Source organism: Desmodus rotundus, chromosome 9 (genome assembly GCF_022682495.2).
Source record: "Desmodus rotundus isolate HL8 chromosome 9, HLdesRot8A.1, whole genome shotgun sequence".
Lineage (NCBI taxonomy): Eukaryota > Metazoa > Chordata > Mammalia > Chiroptera > Phyllostomidae > Desmodus > Desmodus rotundus.
In genome coordinates this window covers 37,300,321-37,328,251 of record NC_071395.1, presented here as the reverse complement: position 1 = coordinate 37,328,251, position 27,931 = coordinate 37,300,321, and the positions used below count along the sequence as shown (strand labels likewise).

The window sequence follows — 27,931 nt, the reverse complement described above, 5'->3', positions numbered from 1 at the left end:
GGAGGGAGGAAGAGAGGGAGAGAAACATCATTGTGTGGTTGCCGCTCACACACCCTCCATTGGGAACCCAGCCCACAAACCAGACACGTGCCCTGACTGGGAATTGAACTGGTGACCCTTTGGTTCACAGGCCAGCACTCAATCCACTGAGACACACCAGCCAGGGTAACATGAGCCTCTTTTTCTTGGGTCTTGGCATAGGGCCATGAAGGCTTGTACAAAAGGAACTTCTATCTTTCATGGAGGTTGCAAAAGAGATCTAATTGAAGGATAATATTATAATTTAAGGTCCCATTATCAGGCCATGTTTCCTGATTCCCTATCTTATATTGGGGCCATGCCATAACATAGAAGAAAATGAGGTTTTCTTGTTTTATTTTAAGCTGTCGAATTTGAAGTCCTTCCACTTGGCTAGAATGCAGTCTATCGGTGAGTCCTTGAGAATAGAAGAGGAGTTTCCCATAATGACTTGAGAAAGAAAAGGGGAGCACTAGTTAGGGCTAGATAACCTGACGTCTTCCCACTAGAGGATGGACTGAGAATACACCCACCAGTCATTGAAGGTAGGCTAAGAGGGTCCTAACTTAGGGGGCCAGGTGTCCCCTACACCCATAATTGCAGCTGACCTGTCCCAGACATCCCAGAGTGGTCCAGTATGGTTTCTCCTACCATGGGTCCAAGGCTCCCCACCCATCCCAGGAGCCCACTCTTTTTGGGCCAATAAAGCCATGGTCAATTATTAAGTCTGGGATGCCGGGGAGAGGCCACAATAGTTATGGGACCACAGAATGGTTTCTAAGAGTTCAAATTTGCACCTGACTCAGGTAAAACTGAGGAGCATGGGGATTCCAAAGAAAGTATGGAGATCTGATCCCCAGAAAAAAAGAGAGAAACCCAATAAAATGTGTATTTATGAAAAGCAGAGGTGACACAAGGCAAATCCATGTGGGCTAACTTACCAGCAACTGTGGGCAGAATACTCCTCTGGGATGCAAGTTTGAGGCTCTTGGTTGCCTAGAAGGTAGATGTGAGAAAGAGTCCTTCAGAGAGTAGGGGGGGAGACACCCAGTCGGGAGTAGAGGAGAGAAACTACTTGGTTCTCGGCTTCAGGGAGGGAGATGCAAACTGCAGCCACTTGTTGCTGCCTGATTGCAGGTCTCCAAGAGAGCCTGTGAAAGCAAGAGACCTCCTGGCTGGCTCACCAAAAGCTGATGCAGGGTAGTACCTGGGGAGGTCAAGGGTGGCCCCAACCAATGGAGGTTCTTATTAGGAAACAAGAAGGAATTCAAGAGTGTGACAGAAAGATCTGGCAAAGCACAGTAGGTTTACTAAAGTAATAGTACACACCTGAGAGCAGCAGACCTTGGAGAACAAGTCACACTGATGGGGAATAGGCAGGTTTTCATTAAATGTAGGCAATGAGGGAGTGGGGCATGTGGATAGGGTTGTCCTCTGCTCCTGAGACGAGGGGGAGGTGGCTGCCTACACCACCCATTCTTTTCCCTCCTCTCCAGATAGTTATTTTTTTGGTCCTATTAATTACAGGAAATTGGGGAGGGGCAAGTGGGGTGAAGGTCCTATCATGTCCCATCCAAGATGGAAAAGCGGAGGGGTAGAGCTTGAGGCCTGGGTTCTGTATTCTATCTTTCTGGCTTCGGTAATCCTGTGCATTTTCCACTAATCATATGTATTGTTGTTATATAAATTCCAACTGCAGAAAATTAAAGAAAGCTATGATCACTGGCCACCCCTACCCTGAGTCCACCCAGGTGACTCAAAGTGACCAGGCTGGAACCTTCCTAAGTAGGCTCAAAAGGTAACACACACCCTAGTGGGCATGATGAGCGCATGACACTTACACTATCCTAGGGAGGGTCCTGCTCATTTTTATTGAACACAGAAAGTTTCTGTTAAAGGTCCAGTCAATAATTTCAGCTGTGCAGGCCCATGTCTGCCCATCGTGGTGTGAAAGCACCATAAATAAGAATGGATGTGGCTGTGTGCCCATAAAACTTTATTTAAATAAAAGATGGCGGGCTCTTTGGCCAGAGGGTGGTAGTTTGCCCACCCCATGAGTGAGCATCAGCTCCCACTTCCACCAGGGCCTCCCCCACCCTCTTAAGATGGAGGGGAGCTCAAAGTTTCACTTGTACTTGGTTGTTGCTCCTGCAAGTGGACCAGTGGCTGGAAGTCCTGCCCATGCTTATGGCTGTTCAAGCTTAGGGTCAAAAACCACCTTCCAGTAAAGGGGTATATTCACCTTGGGCATCCTCTTTGCCCTTGCAAATTTGATGTGAAAAACTTGTTTCTTACATTTCATCAAATTCATTTTTTAAATTTTATGGAAATTCCAAAAATAGGCAATGACACTACAGTGAACCATCATGTACACTCTTCCCTTTCTCTTTGCTGGGCGCAGGCAGGCAGTTCACTGAATGTGGGATCACCCAAGGCTTCTGCTTTTCTGAATGAAGTGAATTTGTCCAGTGTCATCCAGAGACCTTCCAATGGGCAGCAAAGGCCTTTAAACCGCAAAGCACTGACCTGCCTGAGTTAGTAACATCATCTAACACCTAAAACATATTCATTCTTCACGTGATGGGCTGAAAGTTTCTAATCTGTTTGAAGCCCATTCCGGCTTAGGCAGACACCCACAAGAGAATTTTAAAGCCTTCTATAAATTTAATGGGTTGCCAGTCGTGCGACTGGGGGGGTGAAAGGGCAAGATCACTGGGGATAAGACCCACCTGTGTGCACAACTGAGGACAGAAACAATACTAGGCACGCGGTAGATGCTCACTGTTTTCATAATCATGAATTTCCAGGCAACTGTTGGATTTGATTCCAGTTCTTCCCCTGAGTGACTTTGGGCAGGTGACCAGGCTTCTCTGACCCTTGGTAACTTCTTCCGTGAGACGGGGACAGCAGGAACAGCCAAGTAGCAGGAACGGGACATGATACCGACGGGGCTCCTGTGAGGTGCCGGCATGGCCCGGGTCTACAGCTTTCCCAATGCACGACCACCTTCTTCCACCGGAGTCTTAACAAGAAAACCATAAACGCGCCTGCGCTCCGCAATGCCTATCCCGGAGCACCGCAGAGAACACGCGCACGCGCACGCACACGGCTCGGCCCGCGCGCTCACCACAGGGGAGCTAGGGACTCTGTTTCCCAGCATGCACCGCGGCGACGCCGGCAGCCGCCGAGGAAGGAGCTCGACGCGCAGCGGTGGAGTAGCGGCAGGGCGGGCCCCACCGCACGCACAAACGCCGGCACGCACGCGGTGGCACCCGCCCTGTCCCCGCCCCCGTACGCCCTGTGCTGGAGCGCGCCCGGGCGTGTGCAGGGCGGTGGCGCGGGCGCGGGGGCGCGCGGTGACTGTTGGGTTGGCGCTGAGGGGAGGAGGCAGCGCGGCCGTCGCCGTTGCGCAGATCCGGGCCGCTGTTGTGGGGAGGGCGCCGGGGCCAGTGACCTTCCGGAGGCGGGAGCGAGCCAGGGGGCCCGGGACGCTGAGAGCTGCCGCCGCCGCCATGAACAACTCGGGCGCCGACGAGATCGGGTGAGGACGCACAGAGCCGCGCCACCGCCTCGGCCGGCCCCCTCCCAGATTCCGCCTAGCCCGTCAAGGTCACGCTGCGGGGCCGCAGCCCGGGATCCCGCCGCTTCCTAGCCGGGGGAGGGGGATCCCGAGGGGTACCTGAGGATTCTGAGGGTCCCCGCTGCTTCTTAGCCCGGGAGGATCCCGAACGGGAGCCTCGGGGGGCCGAGAAGGGCCCACCGCCGCCGCGACCGAGTTTCCCGCTGAGGGACTCCTGAATGGGAGCCTGTGGGGCCCCGGAGGGGCCTGCTGCGCCCGAGTTTACCATTGGAGATCCCGAGCGGGAACGTAGAGGGTCTGAGGCGCCCTGTCCACCCCCACGCCTGGATTTCCCTCTGGGAGAGCCTGAACGGGAACTCAGAAGGGTCCTGGGCGCCCCCTCTGCCCCCGTGCCTAGATTTCCCGCTGGGAGACTCCAAACCTGAACGTACAGGGTGGGCTCCTCGGTGCCTGTGTTTCTTCTGGAGGACCGGAACTGGAACCTGGAACTGGAGGACCGGAGGGTTATGCGACGCCCCCAGCCCGCGCACAAACTTGGTGGGTCGGCGCACGTGGCGGACCCGACGCGGGGGTTCCGGTTCTGCAGCCGCCCAACTTTACCCACCACTGACTCTGGGCGGTTTCGCACCCTTTCCAGTGTATCCCTCCCCCCCTCTCCCCCCCTCCCCACCCCGTGCTGAGAACAAGGAAGGGTCACAAACCGAGAGCCCTCGGGCCAAGGTCAGGGGGACTGGTCCGGGCACCCCGCGGCGTCTGTGACTGTTGTTTTTTCGTTGATGGAGCGCCTTCTCACTCTGCGGCCACCTAAACCCCCCAGGGGTGTATTTAAAATAAAGAAAAAGGGAAACGGCGGGTGGGCAGAAAGCCTTGCTTCTGAGTGAGGTCTTTCTCTTGGCGCAGCTCTTAGAGCAGGTTTGTTACAGCTGTTTCCTTTTAATTATAACCTTGTCTAATGCTGAACCAGCCGAGATCCCACGAAGCTATCCCAAAGGAGCTAGAAAATGCAGTTCTGTCCTGGTGGAGGGGTTTGCTCTAGTTTTCTATGCAGAGACCAGCTTCCACTGCACCAGCGTAATTTTACAGTTAGACTTTTTTTCCTGAACAAAATGGCAAAACAGTGCAGGCTGCTTTTCCGTGGCCTTATGTACATTACTTGGTGCCCTTAGCTTTGAACAGATGTGTTTTTTACAAAGTAATTGATTTGGTGAGTCAGTAATTATTTGCTGGTGGGAGGCTGGCATCACTGGGCCTGCATCCGGCTCCAGCCACTGCATACACCTTGAACTAAAATGTATGTTGTGTGCTTAACCCCTCCCCCAAAAAACGCATGCCATTTAGAGGACCCATGAGGAAAGCACTTAGCTCCCAGCTGGTTTGTTCCCCGCCCCCCCGCCCCCCTCCGTGAACTAGAAGGCTGCGTTCTGTTAGGTAACTCAAAGGTTGCAGCACTTCTAACAGGAAACTAGGAGGCAGGGAAAGAGTTGTCATACTTCTCACATCCATACCACATGCACATGTTTTTCCAGAGTGCAGGGGTCTTCAGGCCTGGGCTGCCTTGCCTTCTCACCAGGAGAGCAGAGACGAAGGTTAGGGAAGGAAGGGAGGAATGCCCATGAGGAGGAAGGGATGCCTGGCATTTTACCCCTTTGACTTGTCCCAACTCACAGATCCCAGCCAGGATCCGAGCCCAGATCTGGACCCTCCAGACCTGAGGGCAACTTGGGAAGGCTGCAGAGTGAGTAGCAGAACCAGGATTGGGACTAGAGACCCTGCCTGAGATGTTCTCTTCCCATCCTGGTAAACCTACCCAGATGGTCTCAGTTTTAAACTTGTAAATCACAGGTGTCCCAGAAACCTTTTATTGCTTTGCAAGTAAAAATCTGTTGCGAAAAAGTACTGAGAGGTTTCTGTTTTATGTGGGAACCTTGTTTGTGTTGGATGTGGAGTCCCGGGTTCATTCTGATATCCTTGCTATGTATGTAGCTTTGCTAGTCAGGCCCCCTGGTGATGGCCCTTTTGCAGTTTTCTATGAGAGGACCAGGGTTTCAGCTTTGGCAGGGTTACCATGTGGGAGGTGTGTTGTGCTCAGATCCAAGGCAATGGCAGACATTATCAGGAGGTGGCAGGTCTGAGTGATGTCTGGTGACAGCCACCCTCACCTCCGACCTCCTTTGCTTTGGTGTCTGGTCTCCGCCCCAATAGCTCCCTAGGGAGCACTTGACAGGTAGGAGGGGCTACTCTCCTTTTTTTTGACAGACACACATGTGTGGGTGCACTTCGGAGGCCTTAGGCAATGTGTGCATGCCTGGGGCACCATTCTTCCCTGGTCTGTACTGAGTTTGTGTTTGAAGGAAGCACTTCCCCAGTTCTTGGGGGAAGTCACTACCTGAGCTGGCTTAGAAATCAGCATAAACTCTGGTGGGAGAATGGAAGCTGGGTGAGACCACTGGCTTTAGTTAATGTTTTCAGCATCCTTATTTTCACAGTCAGCTAGAACAGAGCAAGAGCTAGGTCTTGAGAGCAAAAGGACAACAGGAGCAGTGGATGTCACCTGTAGTTGTGTGTTGTCCTTTGTACCTGATGCATGGAAGGTTAGATGTCTTCCCTTCTGAGGAAAGCCTGGCAGTGACAGGCATTCACCTTGCTGGGGGCCCTGCTGAGCAGGCAGGGCTCTGAGGTCCTCCTTCCCCAGCTGTGACCTTGGAAAGTCAACTTAAAGAAAGGTCCCTTGATTCAGATTCTCGGTTAGGGACTGTGGGTGGATTTCTGAAGGCACGTGCCACCTTGTTGGTGCTCCTGGGTGCTGGGGTGAGGGCTCTCTACCTTTCCAGATAGAGACACCCAGAGGTGCTTTGTACCACCCACCTCTGGGATAGCCAAAGTGTGTCAGGAACTGGAGAAAAGTGAGGAAGATTTTAATCTGGCACACATGGTCCCATTTGCATAACCAGGGACTGGTAAGACAGGGACACCTGCATGTCATTTAGGGTAGAGTTGCAGGAGTGGAAAGACTTGGAGAAGGGAAGTGAAGTTGCATTGGGATTGGGGATGTGGGGTGAATCCATGGCTGCTCAGAGACGCTGCAAGTAGGTGACCTCAGCCCGCTGCCGCCCTGGCACTGGCTGAGTGATGGCATGTGGAGTGGTCCCAAGGTGGAGCACTTGAGTCCTTCCTGGTCTTTCTGGAATAGTTTGTTGGAGAGACTCTGGAATTAGACACCCCTAAGTTGAGCTCTGGCGGGGCCTGAGAGGGTGGGGATCAGAAGCAGCAGTGGACTGTAGACTGTACTTGTAAATGCCTGTTTGTGCTGATTGCCCAATGATGTGGGAGGGGTCATTGTTTGGTTTGCTTCAGAGAGGACTTGATTTGGAGAGGACGTTTTTCCTGTATAGGACAGGGCAGTGAGTGGAGAGGCTCCTGCCATCACTCAGCACAGACAGTCCTGGGGTTTTCTTCCATGTCACACAGCCCCCACAGTTGTCTAGGAGGGGATGCTCTTCCCTGCTGGCAGGAGGGAAGCCTGAGTATTGAAGGCAGGAGCTGGCATGGGGGGGATTTGGGGTGAGGCCCACGGGCAAGGGCTGTGCGTGCCCTCCTAGAACCACCTTCCTTCTGCAAGAAAATGAGGACAGACAGACTTAGGGAGATCAGGCTCCAGTGTGTCCCCACTGGAGACCAGGAAGGTGCAAACATAGGCTCTGGGTAAGATGTTCTTTAAGAAAGGGCCATTTGCTCAACAGCTGATTGGTCTGGGCCTTCTGCCCCTTCCCCCTGCTGCCTTGGGTGGCCTTTTTGCCAGGCACTATGGAACTTTCCAGAACTTGCCAGTGTGCTTCCGGAGCAGAGCCCAGAGTGGTCAGCCCCAGCCAGGGGAAGCCACTGAAGACTGACTTTCTGGTGCAGATACTACATGGTTGCTCTGAAGTCCGCAGAACAAGAGTGGTGTAGTCATCCAGAAACAGATTTGGTTTCAGCAGGCAGAACATTCCAGGGGAATGTTAACTGGAGCCTGGTGCCTGGTCACTTGTACAGAGCCCCTTCCAGGAGGAGGTCACCAACCCCTCTTGAGGTACAGGCCCTGGGAGTAAGACAGCCTCTCTCAGATCCCTCAGGTGGTGGCATTGCCTGTTTCCTGACGTTTGTTCTCTTGGGAGGACCTGGTAGAGCCAGACTTTGTGCTGGGCTGTGGAAAGGTCCCTGCTACCACGAATCAGCTGGCCTCCTGGAACCTTCTGTGTGCACACTGGGAGAATGTGCCCTCAGAGCAGGAGCAGAGGAAGTAGAAACACATAAAAGTGCCCAGCATGCTGCCGCCCGGCACAAAGGCTAGGTGTGTTCTTCCCGCTGCATGAAGTGATGGTCGTACAAGGGGCACCTCTTACCAGGTGCCTCAGACATCCTATGTGTCAGTACTGCTGTTTCAGAAGAAGCCTAAATTCCAGTATTTCCTCAATGATAAGAGTTTCCTAATTTATAATTCATATAACTTCAGATTTACAGAATAGTTACAGATTAGTAACAAAAGTCCCCAATTATTTGTAAAGATTTTATTTATTTATTTTTAGAGAAGAAAAGGAGAAGGAGATGGGAGAAAGTGAGAGAAACATCAGTGTGCAAGAGATACGTCCATCAATTGCCTCTCGCTCGCCCCCATCTGGGGACCGGGCCTGGAACCCAGCCATGTGCCCTGATTGGGAATTGAACTGGTGACCCTTTGGTTTGCAGGCCGGCACTCAATCCACTGAGCCATACCAGCCAGGGCTGCCATATTCTTTATCCAGCCAGATTGACCAGGGGCTAACATTCTGCCCCATTCATTCGTGCGTGGGTCTTCTTTTTTTTAAGCTCAATTTTATTTAGTAAAGAAAATGCAAACAATTACTGTTTAACAAGAGACATACTGAAAACAAAATAACATAAGAAAGCTTATCTAAAAGGATAATTGGTCTTGTGTTTCTGGCAATATGTAAGACTAGCTATTTAGCCCTGGCCCCGTGACTCGGTTGGTTGGAGCATCGTTCTGTGAACCGAAAGGTGGCCTGTTGGATTCCTGGTCAGGGCACAGGCAGCGCACGCATAGCCCCAGGGTTGGGTCCGCGGCTGGCGCGTGTGTGGGAGGCAATCAGTTGATGTTCCTCTCTCCCCCTCCTTCCTCTGAAATCAATCAATAAATTTAAAAAATAATAATAAAATACTAGATATTTAGATAAATCCTACCGATATAAAATACATAAAATGTAGGACACAACATTATTTTAGAAAAATGTTTAAATGCATGGTTGAAGAACATGTGTGTACAGTCCAAATACACAAAACACAAGAAGAATGCTGCCATGAGCAAAACTCTGCGGAGAAGTCAAATTGCTGAATAATACTTGCAAAGACAGCAAGTATGGGAAATATCAGAGACTAAATAGAGAAAATACATTTTTTAAATATTTTATGTGAAAAATAAGATACTGAAAATGTGATGAATAAACAAAAGACTATCAAAATGTCTTGCTTGAAGTAATACCAAATAGAATTCTAGAAATTTTTAAAAAATGAAAATAAAACTACATAGACACTAAGTTGAAACTTAGGTACAGCTGAAGAGATCATTGTAAACTAGGTAGTACTTCTAAACCGAGCACGGGTCTTCAGTGAAGTTTTTGAGAGGAAGTGTGGTGCCCTAATGCGGCTTTGTGTGGACCTGTTCGTGTGCTTCGTTTTCGTGAACAGAAACATTCTAATGCACACAGTACAGTGATAAAATTGGAAAGCATGGTATTGATGCCATGTTATTATCCATCCACAGGGCAGGTACCAGTTCTGTCCATGGTGCAGGTGATGGCATTTCTAGTTTTTTCCCTTTAATGCCTAATTTTGACATTTAAGTACGTGAAGGCTGGAGCTGGGACTGGTCTGGCGGGTTCTTCCTCTGTGGGTAGGCGGCGGAGGTTGATGTGCTTGGATGGGCAGCAGCTTTATTACTTTACTGTTTGGTGAATGCAATGCTAACTAGAGGCTGGTATTGTGTGAGGGAATTGGGGTTTGTTTTAATTTTGTTTTTGAGAATGCTTGAGATCTCCTTCCTGCACAAAACTGCTTCAACCCTTGGTTATTCCTGTTCTAAAGGACTGGGCAAATGGGCAGTTCCTCAGCAGTGCTAGCCAGTCTCTGGCCCTTGTCATTCAAGGCCCTGTGCCCCTACTGGGTTCCAGGCCTCAAGGGGTTGGGCGCGCTGGGTGTGGCTGGGCCTGAGTCACAGCTTGCTCTGGGCATTGCCTGGACAGTCCTTGGAGAGTAGGGCACAGATGGAAGAGGCTTCCCTGTCCCCCCCAACTGTTGGAAAGCAGGAGGCCTGCAACACAGTTTTAAGTTAATGAGACCTAAATGTGAGCCTTGCTGCTGCTTGGTCAGCATGTTCCCTGAAACCTGTTCTTACCTAGGTCCCTTCTAGGGCATTGGGAGAATAGCCATGGCTCAATACCTGTCCCCTTACAGCCCTCTCCAACCAGGGACAGGCGATGGCCTGTTTGTTGGCATTTTGAGGTTGGAAGTGGTGGGAAGTTGTTTCTCACACAGTAAGGTTAGGTTGTTCTTCCTTAGAGAAGAGGCAGACTGGAACAAGCCCCTGACAGTCCTACTGTCACAGGCATTTTGCCAGTGGTTGGTATTCCAAGGCTTGAGTCACCAGATGGAACAGAGGTGACAGTTGTGCCTGATCCCTTGATGGTTCTGTCCTTGGGCAGAGGGCAAGGCTCCCTGTCTGGTGGTTCTCTTGGTTGCTCAGGGGGTAGGACTGCGATAAGTTTTGCAGGGTCCTTGTGTCTCAGGTGGGGACTAAGCCTGGGCTACCTGCCAGCATCTGAAGACCCGCCAATCAGTGCCTCGGTCCAACTCTGAGGGTGACAGTGGTAGTGTCCCCTTTTCCTGGGTGAAACAAGCGTGATGGAGAGCTGCCACCACTGCTGCTGGAGCCCCCTCTCTCTACCTTCTCTGTCATGCCTGCCTCCAGGACTGTGGGAGGCTGGACTGTTGGGGAGGGGCTCTGAGGGTGAGGCTAGTGAGCATTGTCCCCATGGAAGCTGGAACAGCTGTGGCCCCTCAGTTTGCTCCAGGTCCAGCCAATTTGAGGGTGGCGTGAGAGGTGGGAAAGGCAGGGGCTGCCACGCCTCTCCCTTGTGTAGAACCCTCCCCTGGGGGCAGTAGGGGGACTCTGGGTTCTAGACCCACTGAGGGCAGACACAAGGCAGGTAGGCTGCAGGGATGATATGGGGTTCTTCCCGAAACTTCTAGTGTGTCTACTCAAAAGTACAGCCGAGGCCACCCTGGGGTTGGCAATGTGGACTAGGCATCCAGTGCTGGGTCTGGAGCTCTGGGGACCTTCCCAGTGATTTGGGAAGGTCCCCAGCTCATGACCATATGGTGGGTATCTGAGACTTTGCCCTACAGTCCCTAACCTTGCTGTCATTCTGGTTTGTCACCTGTGATCTCAGAGCTTGATTGCAGATGAACAGTATTGCAAGAGTGGTAGGGTAGGGACTTGGTATGGTTGTAGTCTGCGTGCATGTGCAGTTCACTACGTTATAACACCCAGCCTGCGATGTTGGCAGGTCTTGGAGTCATTTTTTGTGTCTGTAGCTATGAGGCCAGGTGATAGCCACGGCTGTCCTGTGCCGTTGCCACGACCGTGACAGCGTCAGCGTGTTTGCGTGAACTCCTTTGATGGCGTGGATTACTGCCTTGGAATGGGTCTCATGGGTGGCTCCTTTAATGCAAGAACCATTTGACCCTAAATGTTTTCTTGTTGAATTGCAGGAAGCTCTTCGTGGGCGGTCTTGACTGGAGCACCACCCAAGGTAGGTGCTGTGGCTGAGTGCCGGGCGCTGCAAGTGGACTGGCCTTGGTTTTCAAGTTGTGTTGTGTGAATTTGTCTCTTGATATCTCGGGCTTCTTTAATTCTTGATTGATTTATTATCTTGATCTTTGGGATACAAGGACATTCAATTGGACATTGGCGGGGGTGCAGAGGAAATACAGTATTGGCTTTGAAACAGTTAATTTTGTCCTGATGTTTCACAGCAGAATTAGGGGATAAACTAGACTGTAGCTTCCTAGCTCAAGGCCAAGGTAGGTTCTGGAGACAGGAGGATGATTAACATGCAGAATGTGATGGCCAGGGCTTTGCCGAGCAGTCAGTGAGTTCAGACATAGCAGAAAGAAGCCTGTTGTAGCAGAAACAGCCTTCAAAGTGGTTGTTCTGCATTTTCTTAAACTTCACTTTCCTGTATGCCTTTGCCACAGCCATGCTTAGTTGCAGCCTTTCTAGTTTATATGAAGACGTGAGGTACCCATCGTGTGGAGTCCCCCATTCTTCCTCATGTGTCTCCTGTCCTTTACCCTCTTCCCTGCCCCCCAGATTATAGTCTGTTTAAAAGTGGCTAGTTGCACACTTTCCAGGTCAGACTGATGAACCAGGAGAGTGGCATGCGCGCATGTGTTTTCACGCCAGCTTCAACGCTGTGCTTAACACTCTGGTGTGTGTGTCTGTTTCTGTCCCAATCTCTGAGCAGAGACTCTCCGCAGCTACTTCTCCCAGTATGGAGAGGTTGTGGACTGTGTGATCATGAAAGATAAGACAACCAACCAGTCTCGAGGCTTCGGGTTTGTCAAGTTTAAAGACCCCAACTGTGTGGGCACAGTGCTGGCCAGCAGACCACACACACTGGATGGGCGAAATGTAAGTGTCCAGCTGCAGCTGAGCTCTCTGCTTCTCTCTCTCATTTGACCTTCAGCTCACTGGGTCTGAGCCTTCATGGATGTTTACGTTAAGGACTGTTTCCTGTGGGGGTGATCTGAAAGCATGATGTTTTTGTGTTTGGGCTGGAGGTTGGAGTAGGAAATGGATAGGGACATGGTGTGAATTGATTAGGGAGAGTGCTCGTGTGTTGTGCTGCTGGCTGCTGTTGCTGATACCTTCTTTTCTAGAAAAAAGAGCTTCATATTCACAACTGGCTTGTTTGAAACTTTCTACAGATCGACCCAAAGCCATGCACACCTCGGGGGATGCAGCCAGAGAGGACGCGGCCAAAAGAAGGCTGGGTAAGGGGCCGGATGGGCGACCTTGCATGTTCAACAGGCAGTTTAAAGGATACATGTGCCTTTGTTGTTGTTTTTCAATTACAATTTACATTCCATATTACTCGGTATTATTTTCAATTGTACTGCATAGTAGTTAGACAACATGTGCCTTTGTTCTGGTGTTTGTGCTTATTGGGATTAGGAGTAACAGAAGGTCTTCTCCTTTGACACTTGACCAGCTGAGAATTATTCAGATTTGTTCAGTGCTGTAAAATTTTTATCTTAACAGCCAAGAAGAAAATTTTTATTAGTCTACCTTAAAAAAAAAAAAAAAAAGACAGTTCACACCCATTTACCATCTAGACGAGGGGTGTCCAACCTTTTAGTGTCTCTGGGCCACACTGGAAAAAGAGTTGTTTTGGGCCGCACATTAAATACATTTGCAACATGTAATCACAAAAATATCTCATAATGTTTTAAGTCAATTTGTGATTTTGTTTTGGGCCATATTCATAGCCATCCTAGGCTGCGTGTGGCCTGTGGGTGGCAAGTGGGACGCCCCTGGTGGAGCCTTAGGTTTTATCTGTCCCAAGTGCTCCCAGCCTGCCCGAGAGGACCAAGAGCATCTTCTCCGTTCAGTCCCTCGCTCTTCTCTGCTTAGTGGCCTGGTCATCCTTGACTCCAAGGCTCCTACCACCCAGCTCTGCAGCTTCCCTCCAGACACGAACCTGGTCGCTGGTCACTCGAATGGCCAGTGTGATGACTCCTGGGGGGTCCCTGTGAGCTGCGTGTGGCCCCTGGCGCTGGGTCAGTTGGAGCAGACCTATCCTCTGTTGTTCCCTGCCCACCTCTCCCCTTCTACCACCCAGTAGTTTTCAGAGAAGACTATCACCCAGAATGCTCCCATCCTTGCAGAGAGCCCTACTGAACAGAGCTGGGCTGGAGGCTGTTAAGAAGCTGTACGTAGGCCCCCCCACATGTGACTGATCACAAGTCTAGGTGGCGACTTGAGACCTGTATTTCTAGCAGGATCCTAGCTGCTGCTGGTAGGCAGAGGCCTCAGACTCCTGAAACCATTTTTATTTTTCCAACTTTCTATTCGGAAAGTTTTCAAATTACAGAAAACTAGATTCATTAATTGTTACTATTGCAGAGTTATCTGTATTAATATCCATCTTTGTCTGCATAGACCATTCCTAAATTTTGGAGTGTGCATCTCCTAAAAGCATGGACCTCTCACAGAACCCCCTTCCCCCCATAGCTAAAATGCTCAAGGTGACAATCAGTGTCACCCCTGTCCACACCACCATGCTCACATTTCTGGGATCGTCTCACAGGCAACCTTCACAACTTTTCAGACTGAGCTCCAAGCAGAGTTCAGATTCCGTTTGGTTATTAACGTCTTTTAGTCATTTGGCAGCTTTATTAAGATAGAATAGGCACGGGCCATAACCTGCACACCAGGTGAAACCTTGCCCACCCTCAAAACTGCTAATCAATAGCAGTCGGGACACCCCTGGCTAGTGTGGCTTAGTTGGTTGGAGTGTCATCCCATACACCAAGAGGTTGTGGGTTCGATTCCTGGTCAGGGCACATACCTAGGTTGTGGGTTTGATCCCAAGTCAGGGTGTGTACAGAAGGTAACCAATCGATGTTTTTCTCTCGTATCAATGTTTCTGTCTCTCCTCCTTTCCCTTCCTCTTTCTCTAAAAGCAATGAAAAAATGTCCTCCGGTGAGGATTAAATAAAGTCTTTAAAAAAAAAAAGCAGTTGGGATGACTTAACCTATGAGCTCCTTGGGTAGAAAGGAGAAGTGGAATAGGAGTGGAGGAGGTGGGAGGGCTAGCATTGTAGAGCAGGAGCTGAGTATTGGGTCTACCCAGGGAGTTCAGGTGGGCCTGTTTCCTTCACGTCGGCCCCCCAAGTAACAAGCTGGGCTCAAGCATTTTCCTCCAAGGTAGGTGTGAGGTCATTCCACAGGTAGTAGGGTCAGAGTCAGGGGTAGCAAAAGACAAATGATGGAGTGGCTCTTCAGTTACTAGAACTTTGCATCATCATTGTTGGTCACCAGCTTGAAAAAACCAGACTCATCAGTAGTTTTAATCATGGAGGCCCCCTTGTGTCTTCCTTACTCTCCTGAACTCCTCAGTTTCACAGTGCAGAGCTTTAGGTTATGTAGCTGTTGTGGTTCAGAATAATTGAACAGAGTACTGTAGCCTGCTGTTAAATGCGTTTGAAAAACAGTGGTGCCACAGTGCTGGATCTGGTCTCCTTGGGTCTCTGGGAAAATGCTATTCTTGGTTCTCTTTGAACTCACTGGACTTTCAGTGTGTTCGGTAGCTTTAATGTCTCTCAAACCTATGCAGACCCTCAAAATCCTGGGGAGCATGCTGGCGGATCCACACATGGACTGACCATCTTTTCCTTCTTGACACAGCAGAAAGGATCCAGGAGCGATAACAGTAAATCAAATAAGATATTTGTCGGTGGAATTCCTCACAATTGTGGTGAGACAGAGCTCAGGGAATACTTCAAGAAATTCGGAGTGGTGAGTTCTTCCCTCACCGGCAGCACCCAGGCAGCAGCTGCTCAACTTGGCCTAGTTGGGACAGGCCCAGTGGAGCCCTATGTCCTGGGGAGGCTTAGCCTGGCAGCTCTGTCCTCTTGCCCCACATCCCCCCCAGAATAGAATAACCAGAACCCCATCCTTTCCCTTCATAGCCATTTACCATCCAGGAGAGTAGTCATGACTTTTCTAGGCAGATGTAAAACTTTACAGGCTGGTATCCCAGAGGCCTTCTGGTTGGTTGTGAGGCACTAGGGAGTGTTGCCGAGAAGCCAGCCTGCTATCTTTCAATAGCAGTAGGGGGTGTTGTAGATCAGGTTCACTTGGGACCTTGGGCTAACTCATCCTGCCCGGGGCCCCAGGCAAGGTACCCTCCCCTAGTAGCTGCACCTGAGGACGGAGCCTGGCCTGGTGGGGGACTTTTAGAGCAGAGACTGTTCTGAGGTACTCGTACCAGCAGCAGGACCTCACTGTATGGGGGCCCTGGCCCAAGCCCATTGCTCCCTCTGGAAGCTCTCATTGCCATTTAGGCTGTCAGGTTTCACAGGAGATGTTTGGCCCTGTATCCTGGTCAGTGTTTCCTCAGTGACACAGACCTCCCAAGGGTGGTCCTGGTTTCTGCAAGAGGATAAAATCCTTTAGAATCTCATGGGGGTTGGAGTTAATTGGGACCATATAGGGAACTCAGTTGTCACAGGGCTAGCAGAGGAAAAGACGGGGCTAGGGTGCCAGCATTCGTGGGGCCATCCCACAGGCTTGCCCAGGCTTCTGCTGCTCACACCCCCTGTTAATGGTGTGGCCCTGCCTGCTCTGGCTGTGTCATGTTTGTCAGGTGGCACCCGAATGTTCAGTGGTTGGGACCAGGGTTTAGGAGTGCCAGAGTACACGATAAGGTCCTCACTCAGTGAATTGTTGGCAGAGGGGGAGGGGGGGGTGCGTAATGGGCACTGAGGGCCAAGTCAGCAGGACAATGGGGACACTGATCCACCAGCGTTCTGGGTCATTCCATCCTGGCATAGTGAATGGGAGGGTTATCCCACGGGTCTCCCGACTATCATCTCCCCTGTGGAATGGTGGCCTGAGCCCCTAGCCCCATGAGTGTTGGACAGCATACCCTGGAAGGCTGGCCTTTTGCCTCAGGACTCCCCAGACCAGAGACTTCCCAGCAGGCATTTGGCTTGAGACTTAACGTGGTAGCCAGAGGTGCTCACGCGCACTGTAGCACCCAGATCCTCGAATGGCTGTTCTCTTTTGCAGGTCACGGAAGTGGTCATGATCTACGACGCAGAAAAGCAGAGGCCTCGAGGTAAAAGAGATGGAGCTTGTTCTTCTTGACCTTTCCCCTCAGATGGCAAACTATCTCACAATTAGGTGGTGGTTGTAGTGAGCATTGCCTCAGAAAAGGGTGATTTGGAGACAAATGATTAAAACATAGACTCTTCCTGTGCAGCCCCCAGCTTGTCTGTGCTTCCCAAGGTCAGACATTACTGTCTTTTTTTTTTCTTTTTGGCTCATTCTTTTAAAGTTTTTTACAACTTGACATGAATTTGAACATGGTTTCTGTTCTTCAGTGTGCACTGAAAGACTTGTGTCCTTCTCCATTGTGACCTTCCTTAGTTACAACCGTCTCCTGCCTTCAGCTCACGCCAGTATAGTCCGTCTCCTGCGTTCAGCTCACACCAGTGTAGGCAGAAGTTTCATTTCATGTCGTCAGGCCAGATCTGCTGCAGCTCAGCTTGAACATGGAGTTTCCTTTATCCATCTCATGCTTTTTTCTTGTTTTTCTCCTCAGTCACTGGGGCTGGTGGGAGGAGGGGCACGTCCCTACCTGGGTTCCCTGAGCAGCCCTCCCTTGCGCGTCTGGCCTGGGCCAGCCGGCACCCAACCTCCATGCCCTTTTGGGTTTGGAGGGGGTTTGTTTTGTTTTTGTTTTGTTTTGTGGCTGCTGCTGTTTGTTCCTGCCCATCTGTTTTGGTTCATCAGCCGCTTTGGGCCCGGCCGGGAGCTGATCTGCTGGTCCGGGCCCTGCAGCCCTTGCCCTGCGGAGACCCCTAGAGCGCTGGGCTGCCGCCCGCAGCATGCGCCCGCCGTGCTGGAGAATAGTTTGCCATTTGAACTTCCATCCTCTTACTCCATGATTAAGTAATGTCTCCTCCCTTCATGTCGATTAAGCTGTTAAGTCATAGTCTTAATTTTAACGTAGACGTACATGCTTAGTGACATATTAAGTGTTTCATAGTAACTATAGTAATGTTAAGTAAGTTGTTTTCCTTTCTCTCTGTGAATTTTTGTGATTAACGATCTCTCTTTAGATTTCTCTTCTCCAGGTGTTAAATTATATCACACAGGTACAGGCCATCCTGCAGTCAGAGGAGGGAGCGGGCTTTGCTCCAGTGGGGTGTAAACGAAGTTTCAGTGTGTTTCTGTGCCGATTCCTCAGTGGTGATGTCGCCTCTTGACACAGACGCGTCCCTAGACGTCCCGCCCCAGGCTCCTTACCCACGAGTCACCGCCTCTTGTGCCCTAATGGACCTCGCGAGCCCTGTGGTTTCAGATACTCCTGCACTCTGAGAAAATGTTACCTTGTAATGTGTGTTCATCACCTATGCTGTGTTTCACTATTGCCTCCGATCTTGTGAAGCCTCAAGATGTGGGGATCCTGAGGGCTGCTCTTAGATTCTCCAGGTTGCGCCCCCGCCCCCCCACTCCCAGGCCACCTGTGGTCCTCACGCTGGGCCTGGGGTTGGGGGTGCAGGCAGGACAGGCTGGTGGGGAGAGCATTTTGGGCTTGACCCTTGGGCCCATGTTCCCCTGTGGCGCACATTGTCCTCAGCCATCTATCTCTAGGTTCCCGCGAGCCTCCATGATTCCCCATGACCACTAGGCAAGCAGAGGGCAGGAGCACCACCCAGAGCGGCAGTTGGTCAGCGGGTATCCTAGAAACAGCTCCTTCCTACTTTCCCTTCCAGGAGCTTTCACTAAGTCTTTGAATCATCTCACACACCTCCAGTCGGTTTAAGACAGTGTTCCTGTCCTGGAGGTTCTGTGTGTATCTGCCGGATCACAAGCCCTGGCCTCTGGCCCACTCAGCCCCGCTTCTGCCTTTGCTCACCTCATTCTTTTCGCCTGATCCCCATCCACACCAGCTTTGTCTCCTCTCCTGTTTTGCTGTCATGGTTCCATTTCTTTTCTCAAAGTCACATGTAGATTCTTGTGTACGTGCACGTGTGGAGGGAACACTACCAAAGAGGGCTCCTGCATCCCAGCTGTCCCTCCCTGCTAGTCTTGTCACCCAACTTTGTGGCCTTCTCTGTTTCTCCTTCCATCACGGTTTTCCTGTGATCTTGCTGGGTAGTCTCAAGGGTGGCCGCGCTACCCACGCAGCACAGGCCTGCCCCTGATTCTGTGACTCTGCCACAGAACACTATCTCCGCCCCTGCCCCCCCGCAGTGCTTATTATTTTCAGCCCCTTCTTGCTGCTGGTCCTTCCCCTCACCCATCTTTTGTTCTTCAGGGTCTCCTGGCAGCTGTCCGCCAGGTGTCCTTTTGTGCTCAGAGCCAATGGGCCCTGGAAGCAAGGGCAATAGACTGAGGGACCAGACACGCCACGTTAGCCGGGTGGTCGCGCTCACCCAGACCAACCAAACTTCGTTTATACTGCCACTTCCTTGTGTTTGGAAAATGCTAAATTACTTTCTCTTTGAAATTCTCTTCGATGACATGGTGCCTCTTGCTCTTGCTGCTGACAGCAGAGTTGACCTGCTGGAACCCGCTGTGGCCTGTATCTTTGTGTATTTTGTTACGTAGATATGTGCAGATAGATACTGTATACATACGTATGTGACTTTGACAGGACTCCTTGGGCTTACCCAACGGTGTTGGATAAGCCTAGCGAGGCACTAACTGTGGTAGAGACCATACTGTTAACGCCTAGGACAATATATGGCTGCTGTCAGCACTAGCTACAAAGCAAATTGCAAGCCGAGGGGGAGAACCCTGGGTTTCAGTGGAGCAACAGTGCACCCACAGCACCCGCGACTGAGGCGGAGCGCTGGACCACTCCCTGCCTGCACTTGTCTTCCACAGAATATTCTAGCACCAACACGGCACACCCTGCCATGTTTCATGGCCCTCGCTGTTGGGCTGTCCGGGCTGCGGCTCCCTAAGAGATGCCCCGGCTGTTCCAAAGTGTCCAAGCGGAACCCCAGCTCAAGCTGGGCCCAGGCGTCTGGCGGGTCCCCTGCCTCAGTCACTCGCCGGGTAGGCCCACACCCCCTCCCTCACTTGCTTTGCTGAAGCCCTGGGTTGATCCTTCGGCCCGTCCCTAATACTGTTCATCATCCTGTTTTGTGTCACAACACCCTGCTACCTTGATTCACTCTTCGTCGTTGGCTAGGTTTTGGATTTATTACTTTCGAGGACGAACAATCAGTGGACCAGGCTGTCAACATGCATTTTCACGACATCATGGGCAAAAAAGTGTGTAGTTGTAGTTTTATTTTACCTTAAGACCAAACCAAGTCTCAGGCAACTGAGGGATGTCACTGGAAACAGAAATTCCTTCACAGAAAAGATCTGGGCAAGAGGTACTGGGGCCCTCTGCTGTCACGTGGGACCTGGACCTCTGGTGATGGGTCGGGTGGCGGGCGGTGGGTGTCCAGTGACATCACAGGTTGCCTCAGGCTTGGTTCCAGTGACCACTCCTTCAGATGTCTGTACTGTATTCCGATTGTTCCATCCAACCTGCGATGGGCAGCCAACCTTTGAGAATAGGTTTCTTGTAAAACTGAAAGAAATGTAAACATCCTGAAGGATTGGTTGTTTTAATTGGGTCACTTACTGTGAAATTCCAGTACCAACCACATGCTCTCGATAGTACTTAACTCCATGCAGTCAAGTGACCTCTGGTTGTTTCATCTTCATACTGTGTTGCCACCACGGAGGTAACTTTCAGAAAGTGGCCCTGAGCTCCTCATTTTCCCGGGCCCTTAGAGCTTTTGGAGAAGTTGAAGGCGAAACGAGTAACTGGTAGAAATCCTGCCGTGTGGGATTTCTTACAGTTAGAAAGGCCTTTGGGGTCCCCGTCTGGGCAGGATCCTCGTTTGGGTCCCCATAAAGCCTGCTCAGAGCACCCCGGTGGCAGTCCCTGTCGGTGTGTGTTCCCAGTTGCTCCTCGTTTGGTTCAGCATGCCCAGCCCTTCTGATTGAGGCACGGGAGGGAGCACAGCGCCGGGGCCTGCCCAGGCAGCAGGCCCTAGCCCGCTCTCTTATGTTCATCAACAGGGCAGGAGTTCCTACTTGCCACAGGCTCAGGTTTCCCTGCAGACTTAATACCACTTGAACCTGACTAAGCGGGAGACACACACCTTATTCTAACATTCACTGAAGCTCCCAGTTTAAAATCAGCATGAGGACTTCAAGGATGCATACCAGTTAAGAATGCGAGGTTAAAGGAGCTCACGCTGAATAGTTGAAGGACCTGTGACGTTTAAAACTTGGAAGGAGTGTGGTTCTGCTACCCCCACTCTAGTTGCCAGTCCCAGCTCTGTGGGGTAGAGGGTGTCTGAGTCTGGCCTGCTCAGAGCTGACACCGATGGGCTTCTCATGCCCGTGGGAGTCTGGCTGCTGTTGCGAGACCTTTATTGATCCCTGCCCATTCTTCAGTGGGGATTTCCCACTGTAACAGGAGAGGGTCCCACTTGTAATTAAACTGGAGTGGAATGACTACACCTGAGCTCCCACAGGAAGAGAGTAAAGGAACTTTTAATTACAAGGTCTGCTTTGCTTTGTAAGCAGGAGCCAAATTCCCTTAAGGAGAGTATGTTAAGACTCATTAATTTGAGCTCTTTTAAACTCCCTTGATCCTGCTGTCCCGTTGCCTTCAGCTAAGGAGGACTTTGTTCCCATCCATGGAGCAGCCTTGGGGCATCAGGAAGGTGGGGTTTTTGTGCCTCTGTTGTACAACAGCACTGACGGAATTCTGATAGTGCTGGTTAATCAGCTCACCAGGCTGAGACCCCAAGGGTGACTGTATGGGTCCATTGTCTCTCATTAAAATTTATCATAAGAACAAAGTCCAGGATTCTCGAAGGCAGAGACAGCCTTGGAATCGGGGCATCTTTTTGTCATCAGGGGCAACAACAGCGTAAATGGGGCAAGCACCACCTCCCTTTGTGCCGGTCCCTCCCCTGGCTGTGGCTCCTTACTCGTCCAGAGAGGAAGGGTCCTGGGCTGCTGACCCAACACAGTATGAAGATTGCTTACTGATCCAAATGTCCATTTTATTGCATGTTTGTTTACTTTTTGTTAGATGTAACGTAAGGCTCTTTATCACATCCATTCCCTCTGACATTATTTTGAGTTAATTGAGATTCTTTAAGCGTTAGCCTGGGGAAGGTAAGTCTTTATCTTCCTTTAGACATTTTAAATTAAAAACCTAAGTAAACCAACTGTGTTTCTCAGGTATGAGCTGAAGGCGCGGGGCAAGGTGGGTGGGCTCCGGAGAGGTCCCCCACCATCGGGGTGCAGCCAGGGGCTGGCTCCTGCCACTCCCAGGGAGGTCTGTGACAGGGCTGCTGTTATTGGAACGGCCCTGGTCTCTGCCCTGGGTTTATGAGGCTGTTGAAGTTGGACGCTGCCATTTTAACTTGGCTGAGAGACCCTTGTCGTGCATAAAATGCTCAAGGGTCCCTGCTCTGCAGCGCATAGGGCTTACTTAGCATGTCACAGTCACATTTGTTGTACCTGAGAAACATTTTTTTTTAAATATAATGATTAAAACGGAAAAAAACTTTTTAAAGAAGAAAGCTACTGGCCTAAATAAAGTTTATAGTTAAGTATTTAGTTTTAAGTTGTAATAAGATGCTAAGTGTAGTCGTAAGTTACCTGAGGGTGTGTCTGAAGGGAAGGGGCCTGGGACCCACGCGTCCTCCTGAACCAGACCTCGGTTTGTCTAGGTGGAGGTTAAAAGGGCTGAACCTCGTGACAGCAAAAGCCAAGCACCCGGACAGCCAGGGGCCAGCCAATGGGGGAGCCGAGTCGTGCCCAGTGCTGCCAATGGCTGGGCAGGCCAGCCCCCACCCACGTGGCAACAAGGATACGGCCCACAAGGTAAGGCTTCAGACCAGACCAGCCACCATACCCCCCGCTTCCAGTAGACTTAGCACAGGGGTGGGGCTCCCTACTCAGCCGGTTCTTCCTTGTCACCAGGTTTACCTCAAGGGCGGAATGATTCTTTGTGGTATACATGGGCCCTGGCCGAGTCCTTGTTTAGTGTTTGGGCCAGTGGGGCTACAGTGAGCATCCCTGCCCTTGCAGGTCTGAGATGCCTCACGTCCTACAGTCCTTTCTCTTTTCTAGGGCAAGGCTTCCAGGGATAGGTCAGGAGAACCTGGTGCATTTTGGAGACTGGTGGCCAGCATGTGGTAGACAGCCCACAGTAAGGGTAGATGTAGCCCGTCCCCACCCCCCCAGCTGGATAGACTTCAATCACAGGCTTCTGGGCAGTGTGGGCCTTTTGCTTGGCTGGAAGGAGAGTCCTTCTACCTCTCGGGCCCTTTGGGTCTATCCCTGTTCCCCAGGCCGACATCAGCTGGGCTGTCAGGTCCTCTGTGTGGGGTCCGAAGTGTGATTAGGGATACCCTAGCCAGAGAGTTGGGGGGCCCTGGGACAGGATCTGGGAGCCTCTACCCTCGTTGGAAACTCAAAGTAAGTGGCAATGTCCAGAGAGGCGAAAGGAGCCCAGGTGGGCCTGTCTGCAGCCAGGGCACCTGATGCCCCCAGTTTCACAGAACCATCTGCACAGCTTGAGCCTTTATCCCTGCTCTCTCCAGAGCTGTCTCTCTTAAAATCTGCATTTCATTGCAAAATAGAACAGTTCTGGTGAACTATCTACTGATAGCAGATGCTCATCCAACAGCAGGTGCAGGACGCATGCTTGGCCAGCAGCCTGGCCTGAGATCCCACATGTGCACCTGAGTCCCTGGCCCTAATTTGTGGGTATCCCCTCCATCTTTTTTTTTTTTAAGTCCTCACCCAAGGTTATGCTCGTTGATTCTAGAGAGAGAAGTGGGGGAGAGAGAAAGATCGATCAGCTGCCTCTGGCATGTGCCCCAACTGGGGATCGAACCCACAAACTTAGTCTGTGAGATGATGCTCCAACTAACTGAGCCACCCAGCTAGGGCTCCTCTTCATCCCTTTCAACCGTTCTGTCGAGGAGCTGGGGCCCTCTGACCTGATGGATTTTCTTGGCATTTGTCCCTGTGGAAGAGGGCATGGACAGCAATACTCAGCATTCTCAAGATCACAGGGCATGTCCCTCAGGACTGCTAAGTCTTCCCTGTGTCCAGGGCTCCAGAAGGGTTCCACCAGCATGGCAGTCATGCTCTGGGGGTGAGAGGGTGGGGCTCAGCCCCCAGTTGGTGACAGTGGGCTGACACAGCACCAATCCCCATCTTTGTTTTCTGGTTTAGGAATGTGGGTGCCAGCAGGACAGGCAATTGGTAAGTCTGTTTGGGAAACAGGAGGTGACAAAATCTGAAGTATGGTGGGCCTGGGTCTTGGTATTTGGGGACTGTGTGCGCCATGCTCTTCTCTCTCGACCTGTGTCCTATGTTCTAGGTGGCTATGGACCCCCGCCTGCAGGGAGAGGAGCTCCCCCACCGCCCCCACCATTTACGTCTTACATCGTATCCACCCCTCCTGGAGGGTTCCCCCCTCCACAAGGCTTCCCACAGGGCTATGGGGCACCCCCGCAATTCAGTAAGTCCTTGGGCTATGGGAAGCCTTTGCTGCACACCTGCCTGTTGTTTACTCGGGGGTACTGCCTGTCACAGTTCCTCTGCATGGAGGAGAGGGGCAGGCCAGCCTGTGGGCTGGTGCCACGGGCTCTGCGGGACTTTCATAGCGCAGAGACCTCACTCTTTCTCGTGGTTGTCCCTTGCAACAGGCTTCTGGACCTGATCTTTGTGATTCATGATTGAGGGAGCATCAGGTCTTGATTCATTTTTCTCTGTGCTTTGCTTTGTAGTTGAAGATCTGGTGGTTGAGCAGCCAACTTGCTGGGAAGATTAGGGCTCTCCTCCCACCTCAGCACCTTCAGAACAAAATAGCGCAGCTACATGCCGGGATCTGGGTTCCTCACTAGAGAGGAACCCCTCACCTAAACCAGAATGGCCACATGTCATTCCACCAGCATAAAGGGTCCTATAGGCTTTTTCCTATTAAGTCCTTGGGATCTAGGTGTGTCACTGTTAGGGCAGCATTGTCGACCAGCCACATTTATAGGCTCGATGACCACATACGGCCAGTGGCCCAGGACTGGGCAGTTCAGTTCTTTGGCCTAGAGCAAAGCCACATAATGACCTTGTGGCTCTTTACAGAAAAGGTGTGTTCTCTTGTCCTAATGATGTCTATTTCTAACAAGACAAGAGAGTGATAGAAACAGTATCTGCAGTCTGAGGACAGAGCGCGGGTTGCGTGTGATTTTTATCTCCTCAAAGCACATGGATTGTGCTGTGTTGGTTGGTTGACTTCTGTCTGATTAACATTCTCAAGCGGTGACTTCTACTTAAATTACTACCCAGCACGCTGTGTCCCAACTGTCCACAGTTTTCATGTTGGTCTCTTAACCCTTGTCCTCGGGGCCTGGCTGCTCACGTGTTTCAGCTGAAAATCTGAAGGTTCCTGGTGGCTGGGCCATGGGTGAGCATGGTTGCCTGTCTTTCTGTCCTGTTTGTTTGCAGGTTTTGGCTACGGGCCTCCACCTCCACCGCCGGATCAGTTTGCACCTCCAGGGGTCCCCCCTCCACCTGCCACTCCAGGGGCAGCACCTCTGGCCTTCCCGCCGCCTCCATCTCAGGCTGCCCCAGACATGAACAAGCCCCCAACGGCACAGCCAGACTTCCCCTATAGTCAGTACGGTGAGTGGCTGTGCCTCCTACCTTCGTCCCTCACAGGCAGATTTCCCACCAGTGTTTCCAGGTCGGGTGGTCCAAGGTACGGGGAGTGGTTGGAGAGTTCATGTAACCCAGGATCAAGCAAGCGTCAAGAGAGATTTAAGTTGCTTGGGGTTTTGCCAGGGCGCTAGTCATAGAAAAGCATGGATTATGCAGCAGGTGTCCCCGGGCCTGTGGGTTTGGGAACCTGAGGCCATGGCTGGGCCCCCACAAGGATTGTATGAAGGTGGCTGTGATTGCTTTTGGGCCAAGGGCATCTCCGGTAGGCTCGTCTCGTGGGTGCCTTGAATATCTGAGTACAGAGCGCAGGCAAGAGTGTCGGCTGGGTGGTCTCAGCTTTGTTCTGGGCAGGTATTGGCTTTGGCGTTGGCTTCGTGCTTCACTTGAGGGGCTGGTCATGGAGCAGGTGCTTCTGAGTCGGGTCTGCAAGCTGATGGCTGAGTGGGGGAGCTTGTGTGAGGACAGGGTGTAGCCTGGGGTCTCCCCACACTGGGTTCAGTCCCTTGCCAGTTGCTAGGTGCCAAGGGCCTCCAGGGTTCCTGCGAGAGTTTTCATCCCCTTGTTTCCCACTTCATGGTGTGAACTGTGGGTCACCCAAGACTGCAGTGTCTGCAAGTCAGGCCACTGTCACCCTCCAGTGCAGTCCCACCAGTTGACCAGATGCCCCCCAGCACCCCTGCATCGCACTCTTCTTCCCTTCGGGCCTTGCAGGGCTGCTGTCACTGAGCACATGGGTTCTCAACCCTGACGAGCAGGACGTGTTGGCGGCAGACGTGTGAGCGGCCCTGGGTGGGGGTGTACCTGATCTCGAGAGTGTCCTCTCCCTACACCCTGGGGTAGTCACCCTGGTCTCGTCTCTCGCCAGGCCTGGGTACCTATTCTCAAGACCCTGCGGGCTTCGGGCCCATACTTTGTTTACACTCTTATGGTCAGGCTGAGCAGTGATATGGCCTAGGTAGGTGGCGCCTCCTCATGCACGGTCCTCACCTGCCTGCACCCGGGCACTGGACGTCACCTCCTCTGCCATCCCGGGTGGGGTGGACCCATGCTGTCCTCTGGGACATGGCCCAGGAGCTCTGCCTCCAAGTGTGCTCCCGATGGGAATGCGGGGGCCCTGGGATGGCCTTCATCCAAAGTGTATGGTCCGGGTGGGCAAGGAGCAAAGATAGTCCTGTCCCTTTTTCCAGAAGTGCCTTCGCGCCCTCCAAGGTTAGTGGTGCGGGGTCAGGGTCCTGTTTAGTGTAGGGCCCTGCCCACCCCTGCACCACTCAGTGTTTCCCAGTGCTATGGAAGCCTCGGCTCTGGAGGGAGGACTGTCTGGGGTCAGGGGTGCATCCTGGAGGGAGGGAGGTTATGGTAGATCAGATGTTTCCTTAAATCCTAAAAGCTGTGCCTGAGCCCACCCTGCATGGTACTCGAGAACAGACTTTTTAGGAGCCTGAGGTCTGCAGAACTGGGCCTGGTGATGTGTGTCTCCAAGCCCAAAGGTCTCTTCTGACCCTCAGCTCTGCCACCAGGGCCCCCACCCTGAGTCTGTGGGGACAGGTGGAAACTGACCAAGAGCAGACAGGATAGATTGTGGGTCCACAAGGTCTCTCAGACTCTTTTCTTTCCGTGCAGAGACAGGGTCCTGCTGGGGTTTCAAGTTGGGATTTTCTCAAGACAAATACTCCTGGAGGCCCAGTGACACCAGGCGGGAGTGGGACCCCAGGTCCTTTTGGTGGCACTGGCTCCCCCAGCCACTCACTGCACTTTCTCCCTGCAGGTTATGGACAGGACTTGGCCGGCTTTGGGCAGGGCTTCTCAGACCCCAGCCAGCAGCCCCCCTCCTACGGGGGCCCCTCAGTGCCAGGTTCTGGGGGCCCCCCTGCTGGTGGAAGTGGCTTTGGACGAGGTCAGAACCACAACGTGCAAGGATTCCACCCCTACCGACGCTAGCTGGCTGGCGCCACGCAGATGGCTAGATGGCTGAGACCCAGGATTCAAAACTTGTGAACTCGTGACAATCACAAAACTTGGCAGAAAAATTGAGATTCAACCTTGGGGGGAGGGGCAGATGTGAGGCTCTTGGAAGCGGCTGTGGGTGTCTGGACTGAAGTTTTTAAATACATTTCTTTCTCTAACCCATCAGCACAATAAAAAAAAAGTCACTGGTTCAACAACAGGGTTAAAAAAATGTCTTCAGCTTTAATTCAAAATTTCAGGTTTCTTTTTCTTTTTTCTTTCTTTTTTTTTTTTTTTTGAAATTATTTTCCTGAGCCTTTTGTTTTACCGTATATTGTAAACTTTTATGTTAAAGAAAAAAATATACATTTACAAATTGTGAGATTTTTAAGAGAAATTTTCTACAGTGTATACTGGCTTATTTTTTAATTTAAAACAGGGTTTCTGTCGGCACTGGTGGAAGTGAGGGGTGTTTTTGGTCCCCGTACTCCTGGCTTTGAGGGTTGGGACTCATTGGTCCAGAAACTCTGGAGCTTAAAGAAGCAATCTACTGAGTGTGTTTTGTTTTTGTTTATTCCTTGCTTTTGTTGATTGACCTGCCTGGTGGTGTCTGCAAGTATGCCATGGGTGCCACACCGCCTGGCTCAGCTGGCAACCACCCCGCGTCCAACTGCATACAGGACCAGGAGGCCTTGTCAGCCCACTTCCTGCGCATGTGGCTTCAGGGCATCCCCACTGACCAGTTTGACCCTGGTTTGAATAAAGAGAAGTGCGTTTGGATTAGAACCCACGTTGTGTCG

The 27,931-nt window shown here is 51.5% G+C and overlaps 1 protein-coding gene and 1 long non-coding RNA gene across 5 annotated transcripts; one reads left to right on the top strand and one right to left on the bottom strand.

The window, feature by feature from the left end:
* On the bottom strand, nt 1-4,243 carry LOC123480587 (uncharacterized). Of its 2 annotated transcripts, XR_008425099.2 has the most exons (4): nt 4,030-4,243; nt 2,748-3,040; nt 960-1,014; nt 1-468 (listed from the first exon to the last, which is right to left on the bottom strand). It is a non-coding gene; the product is annotated as an uncharacterized lncRNA (long non-coding RNA). The 2 variants fall into 2 exon arrangements; XR_006656658.3 differs by lacking the exon at nt 4,030-4,243 and having other exon boundaries at nt 2,748-3,109.
* DAZAP1 (DAZ associated protein 1) lies at nt 3,343-27,917 on the top strand. Of its 3 annotated transcripts, none has more exons than XM_024568818.4 (12): nt 3,343-3,559; nt 11,402-11,442; nt 12,157-12,323; nt 12,620-12,685; nt 15,105-15,212; nt 16,488-16,536; nt 19,627-19,709; nt 22,187-22,340; nt 23,703-23,732; nt 23,851-23,991; nt 24,975-25,151; nt 26,953-27,917. In XM_024568818.4, exons 1-12 carry the CDS (start codon nt 3,531-3,533, stop codon nt 27,123-27,125), a joined length of 1,218 nt encoding a protein of 405 aa, XP_024424586.1. In that variant the 5' UTR covers nt 3,343-3,530; the 3' UTR covers nt 27,126-27,917. The 3 variants fall into 3 exon arrangements, with proteins under 3 accessions (XP_024424586.1, XP_024424585.1, XP_053766693.1); XM_024568817.4 differs by having other exon boundaries at nt 3,344-3,559; nt 15,102-15,212; XM_053910718.1 differs by lacking the exons at nt 3,343-3,559; nt 11,402-11,442; nt 12,157-12,323; ... (1 more) ...; nt 15,105-15,212; nt 16,488-16,536 and adding an exon at nt 19,317-19,490.
* Nucleotides 27,918-27,931: the final 14 nt, after the last annotated feature.